The sequence below is a fragment of the Ochotona curzoniae genome, unplaced genomic scaffold (genome assembly GCF_017591425.1).
Source record: "Ochotona curzoniae isolate NIBS_2020 unplaced genomic scaffold, NIBS_Ocur_1.0 scaffold_3208, whole genome shotgun sequence".
Classification (NCBI taxonomy): Eukaryota; Metazoa; Chordata; class Mammalia; order Lagomorpha; family Ochotonidae; genus Ochotona; species Ochotona curzoniae.
In genome coordinates, this window is record NW_024467106.1 from 7,092,396 (window position 1) to 7,119,505 (window position 27,110).

Sequence of the window (27,110 nt, forward strand, 5' to 3'; positions counted from 1 at the left end):
ACAGCCTGAGAATTTATCTGTGGACTTCTCAGAGTTCTTGAACCTCAGGAAAAGGTGGTGTGAGGATTAATTTACTCAGATCCTGGTATGTAGGAAGTGTTACTATGTAGTTGCAATCCTTGCTCTGTCAGATTTATCAATCTGAAAAATTTACACTAAGGTAAAAAGGGATTTAGCCTTCATTTGAGGTTTTTAATCATGTAATTAATATAGGTCCATTATTGAAAAATTAGGAAGTAGATCCATTTCTTCATACAAAAGAAAAATTTTAATTTCTCTTCATCTTTACCATGCAAGGATGATAAATCATGGCATTGCATGATTGTTTATAGCTTAAGAGAACTAGTTAGCTTAAAAGATTCCATATGGGAAAGAAGCTGAAGGTGCAGGTCTTCCGAAGCTCTTACGGTGGCAGGCCTGGTTGCAGCCTTCCCTCCAGGCTCCTGGGGGCCCAGGAATGTCCTAGCACAACAAGTAGGATTCTTTGGCTCCTACTGCTGTTGGAAATGTTCCTTGCTGCACTTTCCAACGGGATTGTTAGTACTTACTGATGATTTCATCAATAATTTGACAGCCAGAGCTCTCCCCGAGGGAGAGCAGCAGAAGCATATGGCCGTTCTGGCCACTTGGGGAGTGAACCAGCAGACAGAGGGTCTTTCTTGCTGTCTCTCCTTCTCTCTGTACATCTGCATTTCCAATAAAAATTAAAATAAGTCTTTAATTTAAAAAGATATATGTAGGGCCCAGCGCGGTGGCGCAAGCGGTTAGGGTCCTCGCCTTGAACGCCCGGGGTCTCATATGGGCGCCGGTTCTATCGCGGCAGCCCCACTTCCCATCCAGCTCCCTGCCTGTGGCCCGGGAGAGCAGTTGAGGATGGCCAAAAGCTTTGGGACCCTGCACCCGTGTGGGAGACCCGGAAGAGTCTCCTGGCTTCGAATCAGCATAGCATCGGCCGTTGCGGTCACTTGGGGAGTGAATCATTGGATGGAAGATCTTCCTTTCTGTCTCTCCTCTCTGTATATCTGCCTTTCCAATAAAAAATAATAAAAATAAATCTTTTTTAAAAAAAGATATATGTAGAGTTATTAACAGCAGCATGTTGGACTCAGCTTGGGATACATAAGTATCGATTTGCTTTTATAATGAAATGCTATGTATTTATTTAAAGTGAAGAGAAATATTAAATGACAAAGTAAAATGTTTTTTGGTATAAAGTAAAAACATTGAAAATGATGGCGGGAAATAATTGTCTTTATTTTTTTTTTTAATTTATGCACCAACATAAATATCTTTTCATTCCAAGAAACAACAAAAAAGGTAGTAGTAGTAGTGTGGTCGGCAAAAGAGGAGTGGATTAACTACTTATAAATTAGGGACTTGATAATGGAAGCTGTCTCCTTTACCAAATTCCTATTGTCTGTTGCTATTTGTTGATTTTGGGCACAGCAAATGTCTGTAGCAACAGAAGTCCCTAACTTGTCATGTTAGGCATTGGTCATGTCTGGATATCGGGAGTGTGGGAGGGGAGAGGCGGGCACTAGGAAGAATGAAAGTGAGTTAAGCTGCTACCTACAGTGCTGGCATTCCATATGAGTGCCAGTTCAAATCCTGGCTGCTCCGCTTCCAATACAATCTCTGATAATGCATGTGCGAGAGTAGCAGAAGATGGCCCAAGCACCCATGAGGAGACACAGAGGAAGCTCTAGGCTCCTGGCTTCAGCCAGACACAGCTTCAGCAACTACGGCCATTTGAGGAGTGACCGAATGGGTGGAAGGTCTGTCCGTCTGTCTTGCCTCACTCACTGTCTCTAACTCTGCATTTAAAATAAATCAATACATCTTTTAACAACAGTAACAAAAACAATGAAGGTATTGTGGTCTGGCCTGCAAAACCAGATCTAGAGCTGGGTGTCAAGTCATGCCAGGAAAATGCTCTTTTCCCGGTGGCCACTGCGCTTTTCCAGTGGCCAAGCTAAAGCCTGCTGCTACTTTAGACTGTAAGACAGAGAGAAGAAGTGCTTCGGTTATGTCTGGTCCATCTCCTTCTCCACTGATGTGCATTTGCGAAGCTGAATTAAGCTCACAAATGGCAATAAAAAACAACTGTGATGATATCATGACATTCCATGTGTTGGCATTCAAGTTTCACACTGAGACCCTGCTGTGGAGAGAAGACTCAAAAGCAAGAGAAGTCAAGGTCAGAGAAATGACCCCTTGGATCACATGTCAGGAGAAGCAGCTAACTGTCCTCCCATTATGCAGTGTCCGTAAAATGACTTCTCTGTTAAGGTGAATGTGGGAAAGAACCCAGAAATGCAGAGCACAGGCAGTCAGTTGGGGTGTTGATCTTAGGGGAAGGACCATCACGGAAACAGTGGATCAGCTAAACCTGGAGCAGGGCTGCCTCAGGCCATGTGGCCCACGCAGCTCCCACAGGTGGCCCTGGCTCCTCTGGGCTGCTCCGGAAGGGAAGAGTGAGCTGCTTTTCAGAGGCACACTCTCGGCCTCTTAGAATTCATTGCTCTTTCCTCAGTGAGGGCTTGTCTAAAGGGTGTGCAGTTGTCATTTGCCTTTTTTGAAAGGAAAAGAAAATTTATTTTTGAAAGGCGAAGTTAAAGGGTAACTGGGAGAAAAAGAGATCTTCCATTCACCAGTTCCTTCCCAGATGCTGAGTGAACAACTGAGAGCTGGCCAGGACAAAGCCACACACCAGGGGCTTCATTGTGTTCCCCCACGTGGGTGTAGGGACTCAAGCAGTTGGGTCATCTTGCACTTCTTACCCAGCTGTGTTAACAGGGAGCTGGGTTGGAAGTGGAGCAACAGGAGCCCAAAATGGCTTCCATGTACAGTGTTGGAGTCCGCCACTTAACCTACCAGCCATGATGCTGGCCCCTGCTGTGCCTTGATGTTGTCTCCTGAATAGTCCCTGGATGTATGCCGTCTGCCGGAAGCCTGTCTTCCTCTTGTGGCCTCTATGTAGTCTGGAGAAGGAAATTAAGCATTTTTGTGCACTCACTGACGCTGATGTCTTTAGGAGACATTGGCTCATTTATTTCATATATAAGCAATTCATATAGAATCTGAGAATCAAAATCAGGGGGTTACTTTCCCAAGGTCATACTATTTGGGAGAGGCATAGCTAATACAGGAAAAGGAATGAAGGAAGATGCCTGTGTTCTGTAAGCAGGCCTGGCAACATGGTATAGGTTATCCTGGTTAGTTAGTGTTTGCTCCAGTCATGGAGGACCAACTGTGTGTTGTTCCTTTTCATGCTGTTGTATTAGCAAACATTTTCATTGTCCAGATTGTCCTCATCTGTGGAAATGTAACATACACAGCCTGTTTAATATTGTATTTGTAAATCTGACTTGATTTCCTTTTTGGCAACAGCTACTGCCTAGAGAAAAGAAAAGATTTTTCTTTGTGTCTATTTAAAATGACAGACATATTGAAGCAAGTAATCGAGATGGAAAGCATTAATTACGAGCTTCTAAGAATTTAAAGGTCAGACAAGCTAAATATGTATGTTTTGCTCATTAAAATGTCTGTTGAAACTGTGCCAAGATTCACTTTATTCTTACAATAAAAAGACCACTTAAGATAGCCATCAACTGTTTTTGGTATCAAAAGGATATACTAGATTGTTGGTTTCATTACAGTATACCTGAAAAGTTTAGGACTCACATTTCTGACATGAATGTGATTTGTTTTGTGACACACCCCCTTTGGCCATGTCTAGTTCCTGAGTCTTGTTTTGGTTTTCTCTGTTCTCCCCTCGGCTTACGTTGGAGTCTGTCAGTTGCTGCAATGTCAATGTTCATGTCAGGCTAGTGACTTGTAATGTTTATTAATACAATGTCAGTCTTGCTGTGGAAAAAACTGTGAGGCTTCTCAGAAGGTTGCGATAGAACGAAGCGTTTGATTTCCCAGATCCTGTCGGCACTGCATGGTGAATACGTTCTCAGATGTTATGCAGTTCACTGACCTGACAGTTATGGAACCCCGCCTGGGACCCCATTTCAGCAGGACATATTTGAACAGAAACAGTTTGCAAAACTTTACACACTTAAACTCCTGCCAAGGCAAACTGTTAGCCACTTGAGTTTGTTATAAATACCCGGTGGCAGTGGTTGGAAGTAACCCACGGTGTGTTTTATATTCTAAACTGAATGTGAATGTCTTTGTGGTTATATAGAGTAGTAAATAATTGAGTTTGATTAGGGAGAGGGACCTCATTATCCCCCACCTGTGCCCAGCTGGAAGGGGAGGGTCGAAATGAAGCCATTAGCTGTCTCTCTTACTGGCATCTCAAAGAGCTCAAATACATCTGTGTCTTATTTTCTTTTCTGGCACAATCAGTCGAGCAAGCTAAGCAGGCATGACCGGATTTGGCAAGTCCCAAGGACTCTGGCAAAGATACACAAGGAAAAGGCGGAGGGCAGTCATTTTGGCTTCTCACTGCCCATTAGTCTAGCGAGTTATGTTTTTGGAAAATGTCTGTTTTGAAAAAGAATACTTTGTCCAATGTCAAACAGTGCATGCTCACACAATACACTTTGATCTATTTCAAAACATTCGGTCAGCGCTTGGGAAGCAAACTGGCATTCATACTGGTGTAAAGTCTCTTTACAGATGAAGTCATACCCACAGGACTCACTTTAAAGCGCATGTGCTGCAGCTATTAGAAAGCTTTCTTGTACTCGTATGTTTTCATTTTGCACCTTAAAGTACAAGAGAATGAGCATGTGTGGAGCTGCGGCCTGAGAAGGCGGGAAGGAGAAGTGTGTCTCCCTCACTGTAATAACCTGGTCAGGACTGGGACATGAGCACTGCCCTTGGCTGCCTCCTTCCTGCCGTTGCACATAGACCAGGCTCGTGAAAAGATGGCAGTTCCCAAGGTCTTCAACAGTCGAGCAGGTTGCATGGTTCATCAAAGGGTTGGGGCAGTCAGGATCAGCCTGTTTGAGACAGTGGAGGCTGAGCCTTGTCCAGACGTGCCGTAGCTCCAGTCTGCAGTGTGCTCCCTGGAGGCCTCCCTAGCCTGAGGCTGACCCTCCCATCTGGGCCGCAGCGGAGTTTTAGCAAGGCAGAGTCTCACATGCAGCTGGCAAAGTTCAAGTCCTGATCCCTCCAGGACTTATTAGTAGCTGTGTAACTTCTCATCTGATTGTGTTTCTTCGGGGAAGTGGCTAACCATCTCATTATTAAATATGTCTATAAAGAAAAGCCTAGGATTGTTATAGTCACTTTTTAAAAAAAAGATTTATTTATTTTTATTACAAAGTCGGATATACAGAGAGGAGGAGAGACAGAGAGGGACATCTTCTGTCCGATGATTCACTCCCCAGGGGAGCGCAACAGCTGGTGCTGCGCCAGTCTGAAGCCAGGATCCAGGAACCTCTTCCGGGTCTCCCATGTGGGTGCAGGGTCCCAAAGCTTTGGGCCATCCTCGACTGCTTTCCCAGACCACAGGCAGGGAGCTGGATGGGAAGTGGAGCTGCCAGGATTAGAACCAGCGCCCATATGGGATCCCGGCAGGTTCAAGGCGAGGACTTTAGCTGCTAGGCCATGCCGCCGGGCCCCAGTCACTTTTTCTTATGAAGCAGTTGTGACTGGTATAATGGTAAATAGCTTTAGTAGTGCACAGTCTTTACAGCACGAGGAGTATTGCTATCCCCCATCGTGTAAAAGAGAGCACACCATTGGGATGAGGAGGTGACTTGCGTTCTAGCCTTCTGGGTAGATGGAGCTAGAATGCCAAACCAGGGCTGCTTTATTCTAGAGCTTGCTGTGCTCCTCCGCTTGCTGACGTGGCGTGAAGCTCAACGGTTGCTGTGTTCTGGGACTTCTCTGACCTTCCTTCTGTGTGCCTGGGTGAAGCTCTTCCAAGCTGCCTCAGTATTTGTGCTAATCAGATGGAACTCCACTTGTTGGCTTCTGTGTAGTTTCTCTCCCACATATAATTGATTTCTGAATCCAAAATAGAATGCTTCATAGATGAGCAGCCTCAGGTAAATTCACTAGTGCCTCTTATAGTTCCTATAAATGTATAAAATGATAGTAATTTTAGAATTGAATGCATGAATGTATATGGATATATCGTTATAGTACTTTTTTTAAAGATTTATTTATTTTTATTACAAAGTCAGATATACAGAGAGGAGGAGGAGAGACAGAGAGGAAGATCTTCCGTCCAATGATTCACTCCCCAGGGGAGCGCAATGGCTGATGCTATGCCGATCCGAAGCCAGGATCCAGGAACTTCTTCCGGGTATCCCATGTGGGTGCAGGGTCCCAAAGCCTTGGGCCGTCCTGGACTGCTTTTGCAGGCCACAAGCAGGGAGCTGGATGGGAAGTTGAGCTGCTGGGATTAGAACCAGCGCCCATGGGGGATCCCGGCGGGTTCGAGGCGAGGACTTTAGCTGCTAGGCCATGCCGCCAGGCCCTATAGTACTTTTTAATATTTATTTTCATCCACTTGAAAGGCAGAGCAATAAAATGACAGAGTGCAGAGCAATAAAATGACAGAGTAGTCTTCCATCCACTGGTTTACTTACCAAATACCCACAACAGCTCGGGCAGGGCCAGGCCAGAGTCAGGAGCCCACAGCTCCATCAGAGTCCCACATGCGTGGCAGGGGCCCACGCCACCTGAGCCATCACTGTCACCTCCCAGGATGCACTAGCAGAAAACTGCCTTAAAAGTGGAGTAGCCAGGACTTGAACCTAGCACTCCAGTAAAGGATGTTGGCATGCCAAATGGGGGCTTAACCCACTGCATGACAGTGCCTACCCCCAGATATTTTTTTTAAGATTTATTTTATTTTTATTGGAAAGACATATTTACAGAGAGGAAATACAGAGAGAAAGGTCTTCCATCCACTGGTTCACTCCCTGAACAGCCACAATAGCCAGAGCTGAGCCAATCTGATCCTAAGCCAGGAGCTAGGAACTTCTGAGTTTCCCATGCAGGCACAGGATCCCAAGGCTTTGGACCATCCTCTGCTTCTTTCCCATGCCACAACCAAGAACCTAGATGGGAAGTGGAGCAGCCAGGACACAAAATGCCACCCACATGGGATCTCAATGCATGCAATAGGCAAAGATTTTAGCCACTAAGCCAAGCCATTGCACCGCACACCCATGCCCACGCCCCATGCCCCCCCCCCAATTTTTTTTTTCAAATTTAAAGTACTTAACAGTGTTCAATAAGTGATCATTGCTGATAAAGGTTATGGATCCCTTTTCTACTTCTGAGACCAAAGGTGCTCACTTTCAGACTTTGGGTTATTTGCTAGGATGCAGTGGGTTATCTTGGAGATGGGACCCAAGTCCACACATGAAATTCACTTGTATTTCGGATACACCTTTTACACCTAGCCTGGGGGTAACTTGATAGAATATGTTGACTGACTGTCACACAGGGTCAGGGTGGAATTGCCCAGTAGTGGCATTATGTCAGCACTCCAAGACTCAGATTTTGGAGCATTTCTGGTATTGGGGCTCTGGATTATGGATGTTTAGCCTGTGTTATTATGCAGTTGTTAAACAGGGAACAATTGTACTATGTAAATAAAAACTGTTAATAAATCTCCCTGAATTTCTTGGCAACACTGCCATAATATCCTGTTTCCGTCATGCCTTTCCAAAATGATTGAGTTAAGCTAAAGTGGAACAGACCTACTTGTCTTTCACTTCTCAAATATGAGAGGCAGATAACAGAGTCTGGAGGCTCCCCTTTGGGTTTCAGGGAGGGGTCCGTGCCAGGCGCAGAGGCCACTCTGACCAGGCCCCCCAACTGCACCTACCAAGCCTACAAATCACACATTTAATGCCCTTGCTGCTGTGTACATACAATCACTGCTGAAATCCATCCCCCAATAAACACTTTCTGCTTAGGAGCGAGGGCAGAGAGGGCTGAATAGGACCACTTCCTTTGGGGTGATGACTTGAAACAAGGGAAACGAAAGACAACTAATTGGTGAACTTCACTTGCTCCTCATGACTTATCCTCAAGGTGATTTTGTAGGGAAGTAACCTCTCATTTCACAGAGGTTGCCCTGAGCTGGGGCGGTGGGGTTCAGATCCAAGATGTTCACTGCCTGCTCATGAGCCTTCCTCTCTGCCATGCTCCCTTCAGCGTGGGTCCTGTGGCTGACCCCATGTCCCTGGGATAGAGTCCAGGCTGTTGAGATGCAGCTCTCTGCGTCAGCATCACCGGTGGTTTCCTGCTGAGCACAGGAACGCCCATCATGATGGGTCCCAGCTGGTAGCAGAGCGTCTCGGTGCTAACAGAGCACGGGGACAGAGCTGAATCCCTCGAGTGAGTAATCTCTTCTTAAAATGCCTGTGCGTTTTTCAGCGTTACAAGACTTGACAGGACCTTGCTCTGAATTGACTGAAGCACTCCTGGCGGCATTCCGTCAGCTCCCTAAAGTGGAATTTCATTCTGGACCCAGTGCAGGCAGCTGCTTTTGCTTGGTGCCCCCGGAATGCCCTTCTGCTGGGGCCCCTGAAGCAGTTTCTGAGTCCAGACCCTGAATCTGGGTGGAACCCCTCCTGGTCGCCCAACACAGGCCAGAGCTCAGTCAGGGAACCAGGGCTGGGAGCACCCTTTGTCCCACCATCAGCATTTCACCACAACCACTGTCTTCTCATCAGATCCAGTGCATTGCATGAAATAAAAGCAGGATTAAAAGATGAGTTTCAGTAGACATCCTAGAAAGCACACCAAAGAATCCTGGATGTGAAGAAAGGAGGCGTAAAGCCCAGGGCATGTACAAGCGGACTGAGAATTGCAGGAACCTGTCTCCGATCCCCTCGGACTGCCCTGCAGTGAGCCAGCAGTGGGACCTGGGCGGCTGCTGGGAATGGAACTCATTCTTGCCCCTGGAGTCTCCGAGATGAAGCGCTGTGCCTTTCCTTGCCACGCTGTAGACTTGGATTGCGTTGGTCTGCAGGGAAAGGGGCAGGCCTAGGTCAGACCCTCCACAACTTCCTTCCAGTCTAGAGTGTGCAGGACACAGGTGCAGCCTCTTTCCCCTTGTATTGCACGCCTTTTTACAGAAATGGAGCCCCAGAGTGAGACACTGCGCTCCTGAAGGCACATTCCGCGCGCCACGCGTGCCCCTTGTCGTCGCCGTTGTTTTCATTTTCCTCTCATGAACCTTGCTACCCTGGCTTCAGCACAGAGGCTGTAAAGGAAGATGGAGAGCCGAGTTACCTCGAAATGATCACTATCGTTAACATTCACGGGTGGTTCACTTATCATTCCTGACTGCACAGACATGGCAGCCGCTCGGAAGCGTCCGCAGGTGTAGCGTGGTGATACATATTACATTGTGCCACAATGGATTTATGTATTCTGTAACAAAAGAAAAGTGTAATGAAAAAATACAGAAGGTAATCCTTTATTCCTCCACCATACAATTTATCAGTAATGCCTGTGGATGATAAGTGCCAGGGATTTCCTCTGCTTGCTTTAACCTTGTCACCCAGGTGTGTTTTGGTAAAATGACAGAAAAATACAGACTAGGGATTTTCCTCTGTTCAAAAATCTTTTAAAAGGACACTTCTAATTTATGGAAGTTAAGCCAAGCACAGGCTTTCTTTTGAGCTTTTAGTCTGGCTTTGCTGAAAAAGATAAATGTGTGGGCTCGCAATAATGCCCTCAGGCAACAGCGGATTAGGGGAGAGCGTATGCAGTTTCCGAGCCGACCACAGTCTGGGATAGCTCAGGGGGAACCCAGGCAGGGCAGATGGTGGCTCGGGAGGCCAGAGCCAGCACTAGTTGGTGAGTCCTGAAGAACTTGTGTTCTCTGTTAGGCCCTGCTCATCCGTCGCCCAACATACAGATGGAGCACACCGACTTCTGAGGAGAAAGCGGGGAGGGCAAACTGAACGTGCTTGATTGGCGTTAGTTCCCAACACACACTGGCCTGGCGCCAGTGCAAATACCCTCTAGTTTATAAATGCACAGGGCACTTTACATCGCGGTATTCTTGCCAAGTATCACTTACTGCCTCGCTCCCTAAATATAGGGTTTTTTTTTAAGAGCTATTTCTTATTTTGCTTTGATCAGTAAAATAAACTTCTAAAGATTGTTCTGGGATGAGGTCCAGCTTCAGAGGTAAAGAATGGCTGGGACTCAGGCATGATTCTGTAACAGAGTGTTCAGTAAAATTAGCTTGACAGTTCTCAGGCCTGCTGTTCGATAGCAAGAACTTGACCAAGTTAAAATGGATGATTGTGCTGTCCAGACCAGTGCTGGCTTTTGCTTTTTAACAAATGGAGTGTCGCAGATTAAACAGCAAGCCGTATGGAGTGGAGGGTTGGGGAGACATCCCTGGACTAAGGGAAGCAAATTGGGTCCTTGGTTTTGAGATTGGGCCCTGACCCCCATGGAGAACCAGCCTCCTGTTTGGGTCAAACCATGGCTGACGGCCCCTGCCTAGCCTGTCCTACTATCAGGAAGCCTGTACAGGGCTTAGCTTGGGACTTGGCTTTTCCTTCACATTTCTTGTCAGTGTGAAATTCTGCCATGTGTTTTGGGCCATGTTCCCCTTTGAGATTCTTATGGGGAAGTGGGAATGCAACCAAGCTCCTTGTGGCAATTCCCATGTCCCGTGGTTGGAAATTTGGGTCCCGATTGTTACATGAGCTTTTTGGAATTGGCCTGTTTTGTTCCAGTGCCCAAGCACAGTGAGTAGTATTTGTGATACTTGCTTTTGCAATTACTAGTCTTGGTGAAGTTATACCTCACCCAGGAGATGGACTTCTGCTCAGAGAAAACATATGCCTTGGCTTGTTTCCTCCCTCTGTAGATGAAGGCCTTTTCCCCTCCCAGTTTAATTACGTTTAGAAGTATATTGTTAGTATTTTGTCTTACAGCTGTGCTTCAGTTAGTATTTTGATTGTCTAGAACTAATAGTGAAGCCATTCTTACTGTAATATATAGGAACTGTATGCTTCCATATGTACATGTACTCATGTTCCTGGCCAGTTAGGAAGAGCCTTTGCTTCTCTACACGCCAGATCCCTCTAGGATCACACACACACACACACACACACACCGCCATGACATTTTCTTCCTGGGATCCCTGAGCTTATTATAACTGTAGTGTCTGCCTGCAGTGACATCTACTGACACAAGCCAAGTTTACCAGTTGTCAGTCCTTGCTGTGGGACTTGGTTGAGAGCCAACACTAAGATCCTGAGGTACCAGTGACCCACACAGACCAATTAGGCTCAATTTGTGGTAAATTAAAAAAACCTTCTAACCCTGACCTCTCTTTCACTTGGAGCTGTATGCACTGGGATCCCCCACCCCCACCCCACATACCCTCAATTAGCAGATTTATTCAAACTGTTTTAAAATAATTGGCACTTTGAGTTACCTTTACCTTACGACGTTCTGATATACTGTGAAGATCATCACGTCGTCTCTGGTGACTGTCGGTGATGATTGAATATTTGTCTCTTCCTGCAGAAATGCTGCTCATGGATTCTCCCTTATTCAGGTGGACAACACAAAGGTCACCATGAAGGAAATCTTGCTAAAGGCAGTGAAACGAAGAAAAGGATCTCAGAAGATTTCAGGTGGGATAGTTAAGTCATACCTTGACGATAGAAGCTTCACCCTTAGTTGGAAAGGCTTAGGGGGTGTGAGAGACAGGATGCATGTCTGGTGTCAGTGCTGAACAGGGTTTGGTTAGCAGATTTAGAGCAAACAGTGGGGAGGAGGTTTTTCAGCTGACTTGGGCCTCTGGAAGGGACTAGGTCAGTAGCATATGTGAGAAGAATATGTCCAGACCACTTATGGATGGATGTCCTTAATAATCTGTAGTAGATTAAGACAGAGCTATTTGTACTAAGGATTAGCTGCTATAAAGATGTCTTGATAACTGAATCAATCCTGAACTTGAGTCACTGCTTTTAATTTCATGTTTTCACACAATTTTTCAAAATTTTTAGTTGTTAGTATTAACAGTGTGAAGGAGGGGAAAATTCTCTTCCATTTTTACCTAGTGAGAACAACCTTTAGAATAAAAAAGTAAATTACTTGATGTGCATAAATATATGTTATATCTGTACCTCCTCATTACCCAATTTAATGAAGAAAATAGGATCATGGTATTAGCTATGATGTTTAAAGGATATTAAAAAATATTGCCAGTATTGAGAAATAATTATTTTTGAAACAGCTCAAAGCTTTGTCATAGCACTGTTAACATTAATATCAGTCAACCTGTATGTGTCAGATAGCTTTGTACATAAAGAGATTTCTTAAACACCTTTGATTTCACCTTTCGGGAATGGAGAAAGCATTGCTTAGGTGGAAGAAAATAGTTTTGTGTTCTCTTTAAGGGGAGGCATATAATCTGCTCCAGATTTAATTAGCTATCTACAGATGAAAGCTGAAGTTTTAATAAAAGTTAGAAGAGATAACACAGTGAAGGACACGGATGAGCTGTCTCAAGGCCATATTCCCGGGGAACGATAAGAGCTGTAAAAAATGGCAGAGGAGAGCAATTGAATGGAGCAATGAAAATCTGATTCTCATAAAAAAGGGAGAGAGAGAGAGATGCTGGTAGGGGCGGTTGTAGATGAGACCTGCTAGCGTCTGCAAGCAATTTGGATGCTTGCCAGGAGTCATTGTTCACCCTCGGCTGTGGCGGCTCCGTCCAGATGTGCCAACTGCACGTTTCGGCTTTTGCCAGCTGACTGCGCCGTTTGATAACCAGCTCTCTGGATGCCCATCACTGGCCGCAGAGATAGAATTAAATGATGATGATCTTCCCACAAGTTGGGAGAGGAAACAATGCATATAAATCTTGATTTCATCTCAGCGTGAGAAGTCTTTATCCATCATCACTCATAATGAACAAGTCGTTAGCTGGGATGAATGGTGTTCTGGTTTTTCCAAACACCTCTTTTGTTCATTTTTGGGTGACTTTTATCCATTGCAAGGGGATCAAACCTCTTTGCATTTAGGGGATTATTGAGGAGGCGTAGTTTCTCCTTTCCAGAGGGAAGTAGACATATTGGGGTTCTGACTTCAATATAATAGATTTTAAGCAGCTTCAGATATTTTTAAAATGTTTCCTAAGCATTCTCCCTCCTTGAGGATCCTGGTTCTTTTATTTTATCCCCTAAATAGCAGACTGTTTTGTGGTATCATTTATTATGTTTTAAGAATACGTTTTTCTGAATTGTTCAAGAAGGAGGTAAAATTCTGCTGTCAGATTTTTTCAGACCATTAAACCCCTATCATTGATTTCTGGGCTCCAACTAAGCCAGTGTGTTTCCTTCTTTTGCCAGCCGTCTCTGTCCAGTCTTAGACCTGTTTGTGTCTGTGCTCAGCTTCTATGTTGCTCATACACACATTAATGTTCACCTTTGTATACACATCCCTGCCATTTCCATCAGAGCCCTTGCCATATCCTTGCAAAGAGTTAGATTTGTTATCTGAAAGCGGGGGGAAGTGATCTACATTATTTATTCCTGCCCATTTTAAAGAAGCCAATTGTGATTGATACAGTTACATAAATTACTGTCCATTTTCTTAATTCAAGAAGCTTTTCAAAATAAGAGGTTCTCTCTGTTTTATTACCTCTGGTCTCATAAAGTAGAAAGATCATGTAGATTTTTAGCAAAGGTACTAGCTAAAGGAAGTAGGATATATTTTGTTTGTGCTTTATATTGTAAAGTGGATTTCTTCTGAAGAATCATTAATTAAAACCGATAAGTTCTCTTGAAAGAAGTGCAAGTACAATTTCTTTAAGGAAAAAGAAAAATCTGTGCATGCTCGTGGTTGTGAAGTACAGTCCATTGTGGCACATGGACTTAGTTGGGGACTTGGTGGGGACAGGTTCCAGATGAATACTCATCCTGTACTTTGGTTGTTGTTGGAAGACAACATGACAAAAAGGCAGAGGAAGACTAAGGGAGAGAGCTTTTCCATCCACTGGTTTTCTCCTTGGATGACCTCAGCAGGCAAGTCTGGACCAGGCCAAACCCAGGAGCCAGGAACTCTGTCCAGGTCTCTGCACTTGGGTAGCAGGAACCCAAGAACTTTAGCCATCTTGTGCTGCCCCTAGGATGTATTTTAACAGTAAACAACACTGGAAGTGGAGGCCAGAATTGCCTGTAGCCATCACAAACTACAAGGGGCAAGCTAGGATTCCTTCCAAGAACCTTAAAAAGAAAGTAGCTTATTTTTAGGCCCTGTCTCTAGAATTGTAAGAAAAAATTGTGTCTTTGAAAAAAATTGTGTCATAGACACACAAAATTAATATAACTCAAACCTGTGCTTTGCTGTGTCCCACCCATTCAGAGAAAGCAGAGGAACTGGGCACTGCACCCACTCCAGTGGGGAAGTGGGCACAGCAGTGTGTGCCATGGTGCCCACCCCAGCCTGCATCTCCCCAGCCTTTGCCACGGAAGGCCTGTCAGTCTTGCGTGCCCCATGTCTGGGACAGAGCTGCAGTGCTCAGACCTCTTCTCAGACAGCTTGTACCTGATTGACTACAGACAGTATTTGTTTCTTTGCTGCTTCCTTGAAGTGAGAAATGGGGAAGTACTGCTTGAGATTAAACCACACATGCCAGGCAGCAGCAGTGGTGTTTACCCTGTTCCCTAGAGGTGAGCTGTACAGAAACAGGATTCCAGACATCTTTTGACAGTGCACCTCAGCTTATTACCCACCAGGCTTTAACTTCCCTCATCTTTTTTTCCAGACTGACCACAGAACCCTTCATTTAATAGTAGCAATAAATTCAGAGTTTAAACTATCATATGATTAGATCAAGATGTGGACTTAATGGTGGTCCTAATGTTTAAATACTCCTCTGTCCTTCCCTCTGGCACTCCTTCCCCAATTTTCATTTGTAAAAAAATTAAAAGTGGTAAGTGTTCGAGCAAAAGAATTCTTTGTTTGGGGTAGATAGCCTTCCCAGCAGAACCCTTAGGACTGGCAAAATATTTTTCCTTTTTAGGAAAGCAGATACTTCTAACTGATCTAAATCTTTGACTTGCATTACTTGTAATTATTTCATCAAATCATAACTATTTATGAACACTGCAGGGTTTTTTCTGTTAATATTCATGTATTTAACTATAGTAGTCTTTTCACGGTATGTTCCAGTTATTCTCTGCTAAATCCCATTTTTTACAAAAACCATTTTAAATGTCTCTTTTAAAGTCTCGCTGAGCTTTCCATTTTATTACTGACCTATTTGACATTTGGAATCTATCCACCTTGGCAGAAAGTCCCCACTATTTAAGAGCATTGTAAGTGGAGAATCCAGATTTAGAAGAACTGGATGAAACCTCTACTAATTTTAATGGCTGGGTGGGTATATTTTTGACACAGTGAAGAACAGCCTATTAAGTCCCTTTACTTAGCCAATAAAATAAACTCACCTATTATATAGTTAGTAAATGCCTTAGTTCATCAAGTTCTTCTGTCAAGGTCACCCTCAAAAATGACCTTCTGAGCTCCTTAGTATTTTGAATTGTGGTTATTCAGAGATGTTGTTACCCACCAGCCTGCTCCGGGGAAGCGTGCTGGTGGGGATGGCACAAACACCGCTGAGCAACAGAGAGACATCAATTTCTTGTTAACATTGACACCTCCTGGGTCCGCAAAAGAGAGAAGGCTTCCCAAGCAGAATGGTCGTCTGCACGGCTCCGTCTCAGTATTCCTTCTCCTGTGAAATAGGGGTGTTTTTCTGTATCTGCTGAGAGATTGAACAGAGAGGCATATTATCATTTGCTACCTCTAGCCATTCTTGCCCTAAATATGAAAGGAAACATTATATCCTCTCAAATGCCTTTTAAAAGTTTTTATAATATTGTGACTAAGCCTTGAGGCATTCATTCCTACCTCCCTTGTAAAATTTCACCTAGAGCTTGAAAGAAAAGTGTTAGCTTTGTCACGTAGACTCTCTGCGGCCTAGTCGAGGTGGCTCCCCATAACCCCCACCAGGCCTGCCCCCTGCCCTGGTTCCTGTGTTTGCCAATATGTACCACAGACTTGTTCAGTCTGTCCCACATCCCACTCAGCTCTCATACATGTCAGTGGGCACTGAAGCCTAGTTCAACACAACCTGCCCTACTATCCAGCCCACACACATGCTGGCAGGTGCCGTTCTGTCTAGCCACCCCCCCCCCGTCCTGGTTTTCATGCTCTCCAGTGGGAGTGGTAACCCAAGAGAGAGGCACCCACTATTTCCCCATTAGGCCACTCCCACTCCCGGATCGTGTACTTTCCGGATAGTTCTGTAGTTTAACTTGACAGATTAGCCACCGGTGCCAGCATCTGCTATCTGATGCTGCAGCAAAGCCCAACCAACCCTCACCCACTCTGCTTTATGTTTGTACCAGTAGGGACAGTCAACTAAGCCTGGCTTTTTCCTGATCTGGCTCGCATGAGGCCCACAGGTGTTGTAGCCCTGCCTGGTGGGGGTTATGGGGAACCACCTCAACTAGGCTGTAGCTCCTGATGGTTTGTGTGAGAGCCGAGTATGAAGCGGGCAGGATGGGGCTGGACTGCAACACTCATTGGTTCATGTGGAAGACAGGGCTGGAAACAGAACTGACCCAGCAATTGCAACCACCATCTGATTGGAGCAATGGACTGTGCCGGGCCATGTACTTGCAAGGGCTGGGATCAGGTCTGGGATCACCTCAGACAAAATTTCTTTGGGGATCTCCCCAATCGAACTGCTGGACTCAGAACCCTAACCATGAAGAGAAGCGCAGGTTCCGTGGTCTGCCATAGAGTTTAAGTGCCAGAGTCAGGTCTCCTCAGGGGCTCCAACGGAGCAGGGGACAGCACAATCAGATGTGCATGGAGGATATGGCAGACTATCAGAACCTTTAGAGGATACCTGGCACCACAATAGAGGACAGAACAAATCAGTCATCTAACCCAGCCATATGTTGGCAGTGAAAAACTGGGCAAACGGAAACTCTAAGATAGACTATGTCAGTCAGTGGATTCTGCAGCAACTTCATCATGTTTGTAATGTTGAGATTGGCAGCAATTCAGAACTGTTGAAATATCAAAACCACTTGAGCAAGACCCTCAGAGCATGCCCCACATTGGGGACCTGGGACGGGTGGGAGGCTGAGTGCAGCTTCTCCTTTTATCTCTCACTTTACCTTAGATAAAAAGAGAGAGAGAGAGAGAATGTGGAAATAATAGTCTTACCCACTTTCCTATAGCCCTTGACCCTATGTGCCCTAATTAACCATGTAAAGATTGTCAAAAATAAAGAAATTTAAAAAAAAAATACCTGGAGCTTGCTGCCAGGTACCCGCAGACAAAGCCTGATGCCCTTTATGGGCACACTGGCCACCCAAAGCCTAGGACTCTCTCACCACGTGGCAACAGTGCCCATGGGCCGAGTTCCGGGCATTGGGTCCAACCTGGCTGGGGTACTCTCTGCAAGTGGGTCACCACTGCTGCGGAGGGCTGCTGTCACCCAAGCCACCAAGGTCAAACTCCCACCCCAGCTTCCTGCTGCCACAAGGTGATGACAGCAGGGAGGAGCTGGAAGCCTAATCCTATCCCAGGATTCCCTGATGGCATACTCACCATGGGGGAAGAAATCTCTCCAGCTTCCCAGCAGCCCAGACTCTTACCACGTGGTGACGGTGCCCATGGACCTAGTCCTAGGCACTGGGTCCAGCCTTGCTCGGGTACTCTCCGCAAGCAGGTCGCCACTCCTGCAGAGGGCTGATGTTACCCAAGCCGCCAAGGTCGGACTTGAGCTGCACATTGACTAATTGTGTGTCAGAGCCATGCAAGGTGCGGGAAGACTGTGGAGCCACTGCTCAGCAAGGGCCTTGGTAGAGGAGGGGCATAGAGGCTTGAGAAATTGACATTGAAACGGTGACCTTCACATTTAAGCTGTGCAGAGTTCAGGAGTGGAAGCAGCACAGTGACATTCAAAGCATGGCTTACCATAGTTCAATATAAAAAGAACATTTCAGATGACAACACAGTTTAATTCACTTAACCGTCCTTCCTTAAAAATTGGAGGAAAACCGACCCTGTAAGAGAGATCCAGCAGGTGCATGGCCATGGAGGCACCTATGGAACCCAGTCCTGAAGCCAGGTAGCCAGCTGTCTGGAATTCTTCCTCTGCCATATCTCCCTGCGTCCTCTCCATTAGAAACTCCTAGCAGGCTTACCTCTAGAATGTACCTTGTACCTTGTATCTGTCCATTCTTTTCCATCAGCATTGGATGAGTCTGAGCCACTAGTATTTGTCACCAAGACTGTTGAAATTTTCCTTTGCCTGGTTTTCCTGCCTCTGCTCTAAGCCCTTTTCAGTTTGCTAACTGCAGAGCAATCAGAGATTTTTAAAACTGTAAGTCAGATTGTATTTGCTCCAACCCCTGCAGTGACATCCAGTTCCATGTACAATAAAATCCAAAGTTAATCCCTGTGAAGTACACAGGGCCCTAAAGGGGAATACACGTGTGAGAACAGTGAACGCAGAGGAGAAATCCCTGAAAAGAGCAAGGAAATGCAGAGGTGGTACTTTGCTTGTTTAACAGCTGAGACTAGAAATGTCAAAAAGTGAGGTGGGGGTACATCTTAACAATTCAGAAACTATGATAATAGCAACTGCATTCTGATCAGATAGTCTCTTCTCTCAGCCTCCATTCATCAAGTCTCAGAGAAGCCAGAGTTACCCAGATTTTCACAATAGTCAGCGGTGAATCTAAATTGGAGCCGAAGCTTTTTTGACCTCAAAGCCTGTGTGCTTTTTTATTTGTACCATGTTGCTTATTAGAACCCTAATGGGAGAACAAATTTAAAATTCTGTAAACAGGAATGTTCATTGATTCTGAGGTCTAAATGCACTAGGGAAGTGCGGCATTTAAAGGAACCCTGTGGTGAATCTGGATATAAAGCCAGGGACTCTTTGTAATTGCACAGTTTGTCTGTATCGGTGTCAGTTTAATGTTTTATGTCTAGCTTTCTTAAAGCAACATACACCTGTCCTTGGCTGCCCCGTCTGTGTTTTAGATGGACTCTAGCCCTCCCCAGGCCTGAAGCACTCCCCAAAGGCTAACATTAACTGAGGAGGTTTCTGACTCCACAAACTCTGTCTCTCACCACTCTTTTTTTTTTTTTAAAGATTTATTTGTTTTTATTGTAAATGCAGAGTTATACAGAAATAACAGACAGAAAGCTCTTCCATCTGTTGGATCACTCCCCAAATAGCCACAATGGCCAGAGCTGAGCTGATCTAAAGCTGAAACCAGGAGCTTCTTCTGGGTTTCACACCTGAGTGCAGGGTCCCCAGGACTTGAGCCACTTTCCCAGGGCATCAGCAGAGAGCTGGATGGGAAGTGGAGCAGCTGGGACATGAACTGGTGCCTACATGGAATACTGGTGCTCTAGCCTGTTGATCCACTACGCCCGTCCCTGAACTTGCTCAGTCTTTCTTCATGTGTCATAGTAGAGAGGGACCCTTTGCTCAATGAAGGTAGGATTTGTAAGCCAGGACATAGTCAGAAGGTTTATGCAGTACATAATCCTTAAAAATAAATCAAGAGATGTCAGGTGACTAGGATTGTGTACTTGCTCTTTGTCAAAAGGACAGTGATTTCTGCGGACAACTATTCCTTCTTATGAAAGAATAAATCATCACGCCCGTGCCACTCACTTGTGTGGGCTGAATGCAAAACAAAGACCTAATCCTGGGGCTCCAGTGACGTGGCGTGGAAGATGATGTGGTAAATTAGGCTGCTAAGGTGTTCAGAAGTAGAACTCGGCAGTACTCCTGCACAAATCTCCAGGCTCACTGTTCCTCCTCCCCCTCTGTCTCCTCTGAGCCTCTCCCGGCTGGCAGGCCAGGGGGCTCTGATGGATCTCGTGCAGGATAGAGTGGAGTGCATTAAGGATGGCATTGCAGTCAACTATTTTATCCAGAAAGGCTGGAAATTTGGAGAATTTATGTGAAGCAAAAATCTTTTGGAACCACTTTCAAAACTCAATTATTTTAGAACGGTGTTATGAGCTCTCGCAACTGCCACACCAAAAAAGAGAAATACATCATTCGACAAAACTGTGTTTGACCAGCATTTACTCTTCCCACTAGTCACTGATCTTTCCAAAGTTCTTTTCCATTAGAAAATCTATTCATTCACTTCATCTGGGGCAGTCACAGCCTAGATTCGATTAATGGAAAAGCAGAAAGAGAGGAGATAAGACATCAACTCGGAAGGCTTCATGATAGCCACAGTTTGCAGTGCAAGGACCTTTCCAGGGTCCACCAGGGACTAATTCCAGGGCCTCTGGGGAATTATGACTGCCTCTCAGGGAGCATCCTGACTCTAGAGGTACCTAAAAATTGGAGAGAAAGGGTATCTTAGAATTAGGATACTGGTACCTGTCCGTTAGCCATGTGGGTAAGATCTCTTCTGTAATGGGAGAGAGGCTGAGTGCGGGGTAAGCCACGCACTCTGTGAGGGCCATGTGTGCTGTTAGGCTCTGTGTGGCCCCAGCCTGCCCTCCTGAGTTCCACAGGAAAGGAGACACTGAAACATGGTCACATGACAGGCCACACGAGCATGGCACAGACAGGGCAGGGCCCTGCAGAGGAGGGAGAAAGGCTGTTCTTGGACACTTCAGGGAGATAAATTAGAGCTTTGCCAGAAGAGGAGATAAGAACAAGAATGTTCCATGCCAAGGAGATACACTCAGAACGTGGAAGTGTCCCGCGAGTGGGCAGGAAGAGGGCTGAGGGCTGGCCAAAGAAGCCAGGAAAGCAGTGAGCTCAAAAAGCAGAGAGGCATTCCTTCAAGGCTTACCACAGAATGGGCACTGCAGCACTGCATAGACACTGGGTTTCTGTAGAAGTCAGGAAGTGGTCCTGACTCTCAAGGGGCATCAGGCGAATAACAGAATGTCATGCATGTGCTAAATGGCAGGAAGTGCAGGGCCTTGGACACTGGCGTAGGGGTGCGAGAGAGCCATGGGTGGACTTGGGCAGACTGGGAGACCTTGCTCAGCACATTATCTGATGAGGTGAAAGGAGGACTCCAGGCTTGGAAGGGGGCGTGGCAGGAACCAAGTGAGAGAGCGGAGGCCTCCTGGAAACTGTATACAGTGGAGTGTAATTAAGGTGCAGAGTAGGAGCTGGAAGGAAGAGCTCCAGGGTCATTTGGAGTAAGACCTTGCTGTAAACTCCGTTTAAACTTTTTTCTGATAGCGGAGCACAGTTGTTGATAGAGGTAATGTGGTCCACATTTCTTCCAGAAAATATACCAGCAGCAGGTACAGTGGATTAGAGACCTCAGAGCATAAGGCAGAAGCACTGGTGCCAAGGCGCCCAGCAGGTGAAGGAGCCCCCAGTGAGGGCAGAGTGGAAGGAGCTGCGTCCTGGGTCAGGGGTGATTGCTCTGGGAAACTCAGGGTGCTGTCCTTACTGCCGGATGTATAGTTCAGGGAAATTAAAATAGCTTGGGACTGTGCCAGCTCTCCTGGGCTAATATCAGAAGAAGATAATGGTAGAAGGCAGGCTTTAAAAGATATTTTCAAAGTAAATAGTTGTTGAATGATGTCACACATTTTGGAGGTGTGTGAAGTAATAGGTGAAGGTTCCCTCTGCCTTTCTTTGGTGTGAATCCGTTAATGTTTTTTGAAATTCAGTATCTCCTTTAGATATTCATGTATGTTTTATACAGATAGGGTCGTTGGTTCTAGTTTTCACTTTTTTAGTCACCTGTTTAGTCAGCGTCTGTCAGTGTGTCTGCCAAATAGTGAATACTCAGTAAATGTTTCTTAAATGAACCTGAGAGATGTTGATGGCACAACATAGTACATTTGACGTGGCATTTGCTTTTTTGTTTGGAAGTATATCCTAAGAATTATTCTGTGTTGAGGTTTCCATTCATTTAAATCTGCCTAATTAATTTAGCTTTGCTCTCTGTTAAAGACATTTATATTATTTTCAAATTTTCAGTATTACAAAAAAGATTTAGTGAACAATCTTATGAATATTCAGTGGGCACTTGTGCTATGCTTTAAGCATGGAGTGACTTTTCAGAGGTTTGCTTATTTAAAACATTGAGAAAAGCAAACTGCTCCGAAAGAGTGAGTATACACTTACACGCACGCTTAGAGCACGTGAGCCTCCCTCTTGCTCAAGCGCCTTGCCAGGACTAGGTCAGCTTCCCCAAGCTGCCAGGTCAGCTTTCAGCTTAGTAGTTAGTGTATTTTTTTTTAAGATTTTTTTTTTATTGGAAAGTCAGATATACAGAGAGGAGGAGAGACAGAAAATTTTCCGTCCAATGATTCATTCCCCAAGTGGCCACAACAGCTGGAACTGAGCCAATCTGAAGCCAGGAGCCTGGATCCTTAAGCCTCTTCCAGGTCTCCCACTCGGGTGCAGGGTCCCAAGGCTTTGGGCTGTCCTCCACTGCTTTTCCAGGCAACAAGCAGGGAGCTGGATGGGAAGTGGGGCGGCCAGGATTAGAACTGGTGCCCATATGGGATCTTGGTGCGTGCAAGGCAAGAACGTTTAGCAGCTAAGCTGTCTCACCAGGCCCCCAGTATATTATTTTAATTTGCATTTCTGGGTCTTTAATGTAGTTGTGTTTTTTTTTTTAAGTGTTCATTAGCCATTTATCTTTCTTTTTGTTTTTTTAAGATTTATTCTATTTTTTTTTTCGGGCCTGGCAGCGTGACCTAGCGGCTAAAGTCCTCGCCTTGAATGCACCAGGATCTTTAAAGATTTTATTTTATTTTTATTGCAAAGTCAGATATACAGAGAGGAGGAGAGACAGAGAGGAAGATCTTCCATTCGATGATTCACTCCCCAACGACCGTGCTGCACCGATCCGAAGCCAGGAGCCAGGAGCATCCTCCAGGTCTTCCACGTGGGTGCATGGTCCCAAGGCTTTGGGCCGTCCTCGACTGCTTTCCCAGGCCACAAGCAGGGAGCTGGATGGGAAGTGGGGCTGCCGGGATTAGAACTGGTGCCTATATGGGATTCTGGCACATTCAAGGCAAGAACTTCAGGCACTAAGCCACCATGCCAGGCCCGATTTATCTTTCTAAAAGATAGTTCTTAAGTTAGTGGGAAAAGTGAGAGTCTAATTTCAGAAAGCCATTTTCTGGATGTGACCCTATAGCCCCAAGTGTTTTCCAACTTGCACATACCCTCTTTCAGCCTGGCATGTACACATGCGCATGCTTACAAGTGTGGTGACAAGGAAAGAAAGGGCTGCACCCAAGCTGGCCCTTCAGTCACCCACAAAGCTCTCACTGATGTGTCGGTGAGACCCTGTACTTGATTGTCTTGTTATCAAAACTAGCGTTACATGGGCATAGTGCTTAGGGAAATGCATCATCGTCTGGGAATCGGAAATGTAGACAGAAAAGCCACCAGCCCTTAGCAGATTTGTTTTGGGAAGGCGCATCTAAGGGCGCGTCTGGCAGCATTATGAACAGCACTGGCACCAAGGGCACCTGTAGGGGGCTAATGGGGACCCTGCATCATTCCTTGCCATGTGCCTGGTGAGTAAACTCCTAGAAGTTTCTGGGAATGGCAGCAAGTGGGGAAAAGGCTGCAACCAACGATCAGTGTCACAAAGTGGGGATGACTAATCTTCTGAGGAGACAGTTGAGACAGATGTTTAATTAGCTCAAGTCAGAGTGGATAAATTGGGAGAGGACGGCCTATGCAGGGAGGTGCCTTCTCCCCTCGTCGCTCAGTTAACTGTTTCTCTTTTTCTACTGCTACTTTTTTTTTTTTTTCAAATATGTCCTTGCCATTTTAGAAGGCAACGTCTTTAGATTGGGGTGGGAGTGGGAGCAGGTGGAGAGAGCACCGAGAGAATGATTCCTGCCTGATTTACGTCGGCTGAACACTGAACTGGAGCGAGGTATTTTTGCGTTCAGTCTTCACAAAGGCCTTGTGAGATGGATTATTACCTCTTGTTTGTGGCTGAGAAAATGGAAGATAAACACACACATATGTACATACATACATATATGTATATAGAAAGGAAATGTGGAAACTTCAAAAGTTGTATGGAGAATGTATTACTAAAAAAACCTGATGCATAGATTTCAGAAATTTTTTTGCACCCAAAATAATTTTTGAATTCCATTTTCAGTAACCTTTTTGAAGTCCATGTGTATTGCAAATAAGCTTTGTAGGTGAGATTTGAACTCTAACTGCTCCTTTGTTGAGCCCTGCAATCTTCCCAGTACTGTAGATGTGGGAACCTGCCAGCGGGAAGGTGCCAGTCTGTGTATTGGCAGGGACTCGTGCATTGACGGGAGCTGGGGTCACACAGCTGGCTGCACCTGTCAGAAGCATCAGCTGGTGTGCGTAAGACCTGTGTGTATCAGGGGATATACATTTTACCTCTACATAAAGAAGAATCATCAGTATTGAATTCTGTGAAGAATACACACAACATGTGTTAAGTGTAAATGTACCCAATGTGTGTTCTTGCCCGGAAGTGTGTTTCTTTTGGAAAATGAAATAGATTGATGGATAAATAGGAATTATTTTTAAATGCTAATTGTGAAAGCTCAGTTGTGTGTACATGGATTTTCCATGTAGATTTTTTTCAACTTCTCTGTCATTAAAAACACTTGTAATAAAGTATCAAGAACCCCCAGAAGTTTAGCGTGTGTAATTTAGTCTTTGTTGATAGTTATAGACACTCCTGAGCTTGCCACTGCAGTATACCCTTGTGATATAGAAAAAGCTGGTCTTCTTGTAGGATATTTGAGTTTTCACTAATTCATGTGTTAAATAGCTTTTCCACACTGACCTGGAATTTTCAGATTGCATATACAGCTACAATATAATAATTATTATCACTTGCTGATACTCAAAATAAGTCAGGCAATCTGCCAAACCCTTTTTTTATCCCATTGCATTTAATGCTTAGTGCAACTGTGTGACTGGGATTTTATATTTGTCTTATAAATGAGCAAACTAAAACTTGGGCTGCAGAACTTAGAAGATCACACCAGCAATCAGTACAGAGCTGGGACTCACACGCAGATGTCCAGGTGCTAGCTGGACATCCAGAGGCTGGTCACTGTGCAGCATTTCCCCCTGCCCCGGGTAAGCTCAGTGGGGCAGGTGCTTCCCTTGTGAGAAGGGCCACATGCACCTGTGGCAGCTGGGGTGGCAGCATGAGGATCCAGGCCAGCCCAGGGTCCTGCTGCACCTTTCCCAAGCTGGAACCTAATCAAGTTATCCACCCTGTTAGCCTTCAGTTATCTTTTCTGCAAGCAGGGCTAATAATACAAGAATATTTCAAAAAGCTCATGAAAAATGGAACTGAAAGATAATTTTCTTTTGGGTGCAAAATTTTAAAATCCATCGCACAAGGGGCTTTTTTAAATATGCAAGGAAATGCATATTATGAAAAAAAAGTCAATTTCAAAAATTACTTGTATGTAAATAAACATTTCTTTTAATTCCATCTCTCAGCAGATTTTTTGAAGCACCCTTTATTTGCTTGGCAGGGCGGTTTGGACTATCATGTGAGACACTGAGTCCATCCTGAGTGCTCTTGACGCCCGCCCCGTGCCCACCATGCAACCTGACTTTTTCTCCAAGATTTCAATGAGTTACTTTTTTGCCCTTATGACATGGCTTGTGCTACTGCTCCTTTGTAAGTCTATGGAAACTTTATGCCTATAATAGAATGGGCCTTGCATGGGTTTGAATTTAGTCTATTGGAAGCACTCTTTACTTTAGCCAAGGATGGAACTGAATCCAAGAAGTTCACCCTAATAGTTCTCGCTATCAGACAGCCTCCTGGCACTGACACACTTACAGGGGTGAACAAATGACCGCAGGCTTTGTTCATTATTGCTTGCGCAGCAATGGTAGATGTGCTAAAGATGCAGGAGACAGTGAGCAAACTAGAAGTGCCTGTAGTCAACATAAACCACAGGCGATTTTTGAGTCTTTGTAATAATAGTTCAGTAGCTCACAGAGCCTGGTTCTAGTTCCGGCAGCCCCGCTTCCCATCCAGCTCCCTGCTTGTGGCCTGGGAAAGCAGGGGAGAATGGCCCAAGGCCTTGGGACCCTGCACCCACATGACAGGCCTGGAATAAGTTCCTGGATCCTGGCTTCAGATCGGTGCAGTACTGGCTGTTTTGGTTACTTGGGTTAGTGAATCATCAAACAGATGATCTTCCTCTCTGTTTCTCCTCTCTGTATATCTGACTTTGCAATTAAAAATAAAATAAATCTTTAAAAAAAGAGAGAGAATTGCAGAAGAGGGACCTGGAGTGTGTGCCTGCCCCTTCAGTCTCTGGCCTCTGGTGTCAGGATACCAGTTTGTGCTTAGCCTGTTAGAAGCTGCAAGGAAAATTCCATTTTAGCCACTCAGTGAAAACCTGTGGCTTTAGGAGTGTCCTCCATGCAGGAGACCTTCCCTAGCTAAGATTTGCCCTTGTCCCACTACAGAGGCCTGACCTGCCACCCCCCCCCCCATTAGCAATGGGATAAAACTTTGCATAAGGAGTTTTTCCTTTTAAAATAAATTACAAATAGCCAGTAGTTTCTGCTTACCATGTGTCTGTAATAGCTTTAAGTATATTAAGAAAAAGAAGAAATATAGCTAGTCAGTAGGATGGTTATTTTGCTGCCTTATGATGACAATGATGTCAAGACAAAGATGACTCGAGGTCTGGAAAATGGCATTGGATCAGTGCTGTGAAGCAGGTCTGGAGGAGAGTGTGTCGGCATCTACCTGCTTAGTTACCTAGCTACTCATCACAGTGTGGCCGGCAGCGAGGAGTGGGGATCCGCCAAGTCATCGACCAATTTTTCAGAGAGTTGGTGAGATGTGATGAAAGCCCAAGTGTTCTGTCCGTGAAACTGTCATATAATTATAGCAAAACATCAGCTTCCCCACCCTTTTTTTTTTAACATAGTATATTTATCAGCGGAACAGTATAATAGTATTGCTTAAGTTAAGGTATAATTTAAATCGATAAAACACCTAGAGGGTCACACAGCTCTCCTTAAGTCCCACTGTCTCAAACTAAACTTACTCAGTAAAGATGAGCAGAGTCTCTGCTTAAGATTCAGGCTGGGCCTG

The 27,110-nt window shown here is 45.1% G+C and overlaps 1 protein-coding gene across 6 annotated transcripts in view; it reads left to right on the forward strand.

Annotated features, from left to right (window-relative positions):
* Positions 1 to 27,110, forward strand: part of MAPKAP1 (MAPK associated protein 1) — a 223,178-nt gene that overhangs the window by 120,299 nt on the left and 75,769 nt on the right. For all 6 annotated transcript variants that reach the window (XM_040963887.1, XM_040963890.1, XM_040963892.1 and 3 more), the window contains one exon: positions 11,488 to 11,597. In XM_040963887.1, coding sequence (XP_040819821.1) covers positions 11,488 to 11,597 — 110 coding nt within the window. The remainder of the gene's footprint in view (positions 1 to 11,487; positions 11,598 to 27,110) is intronic.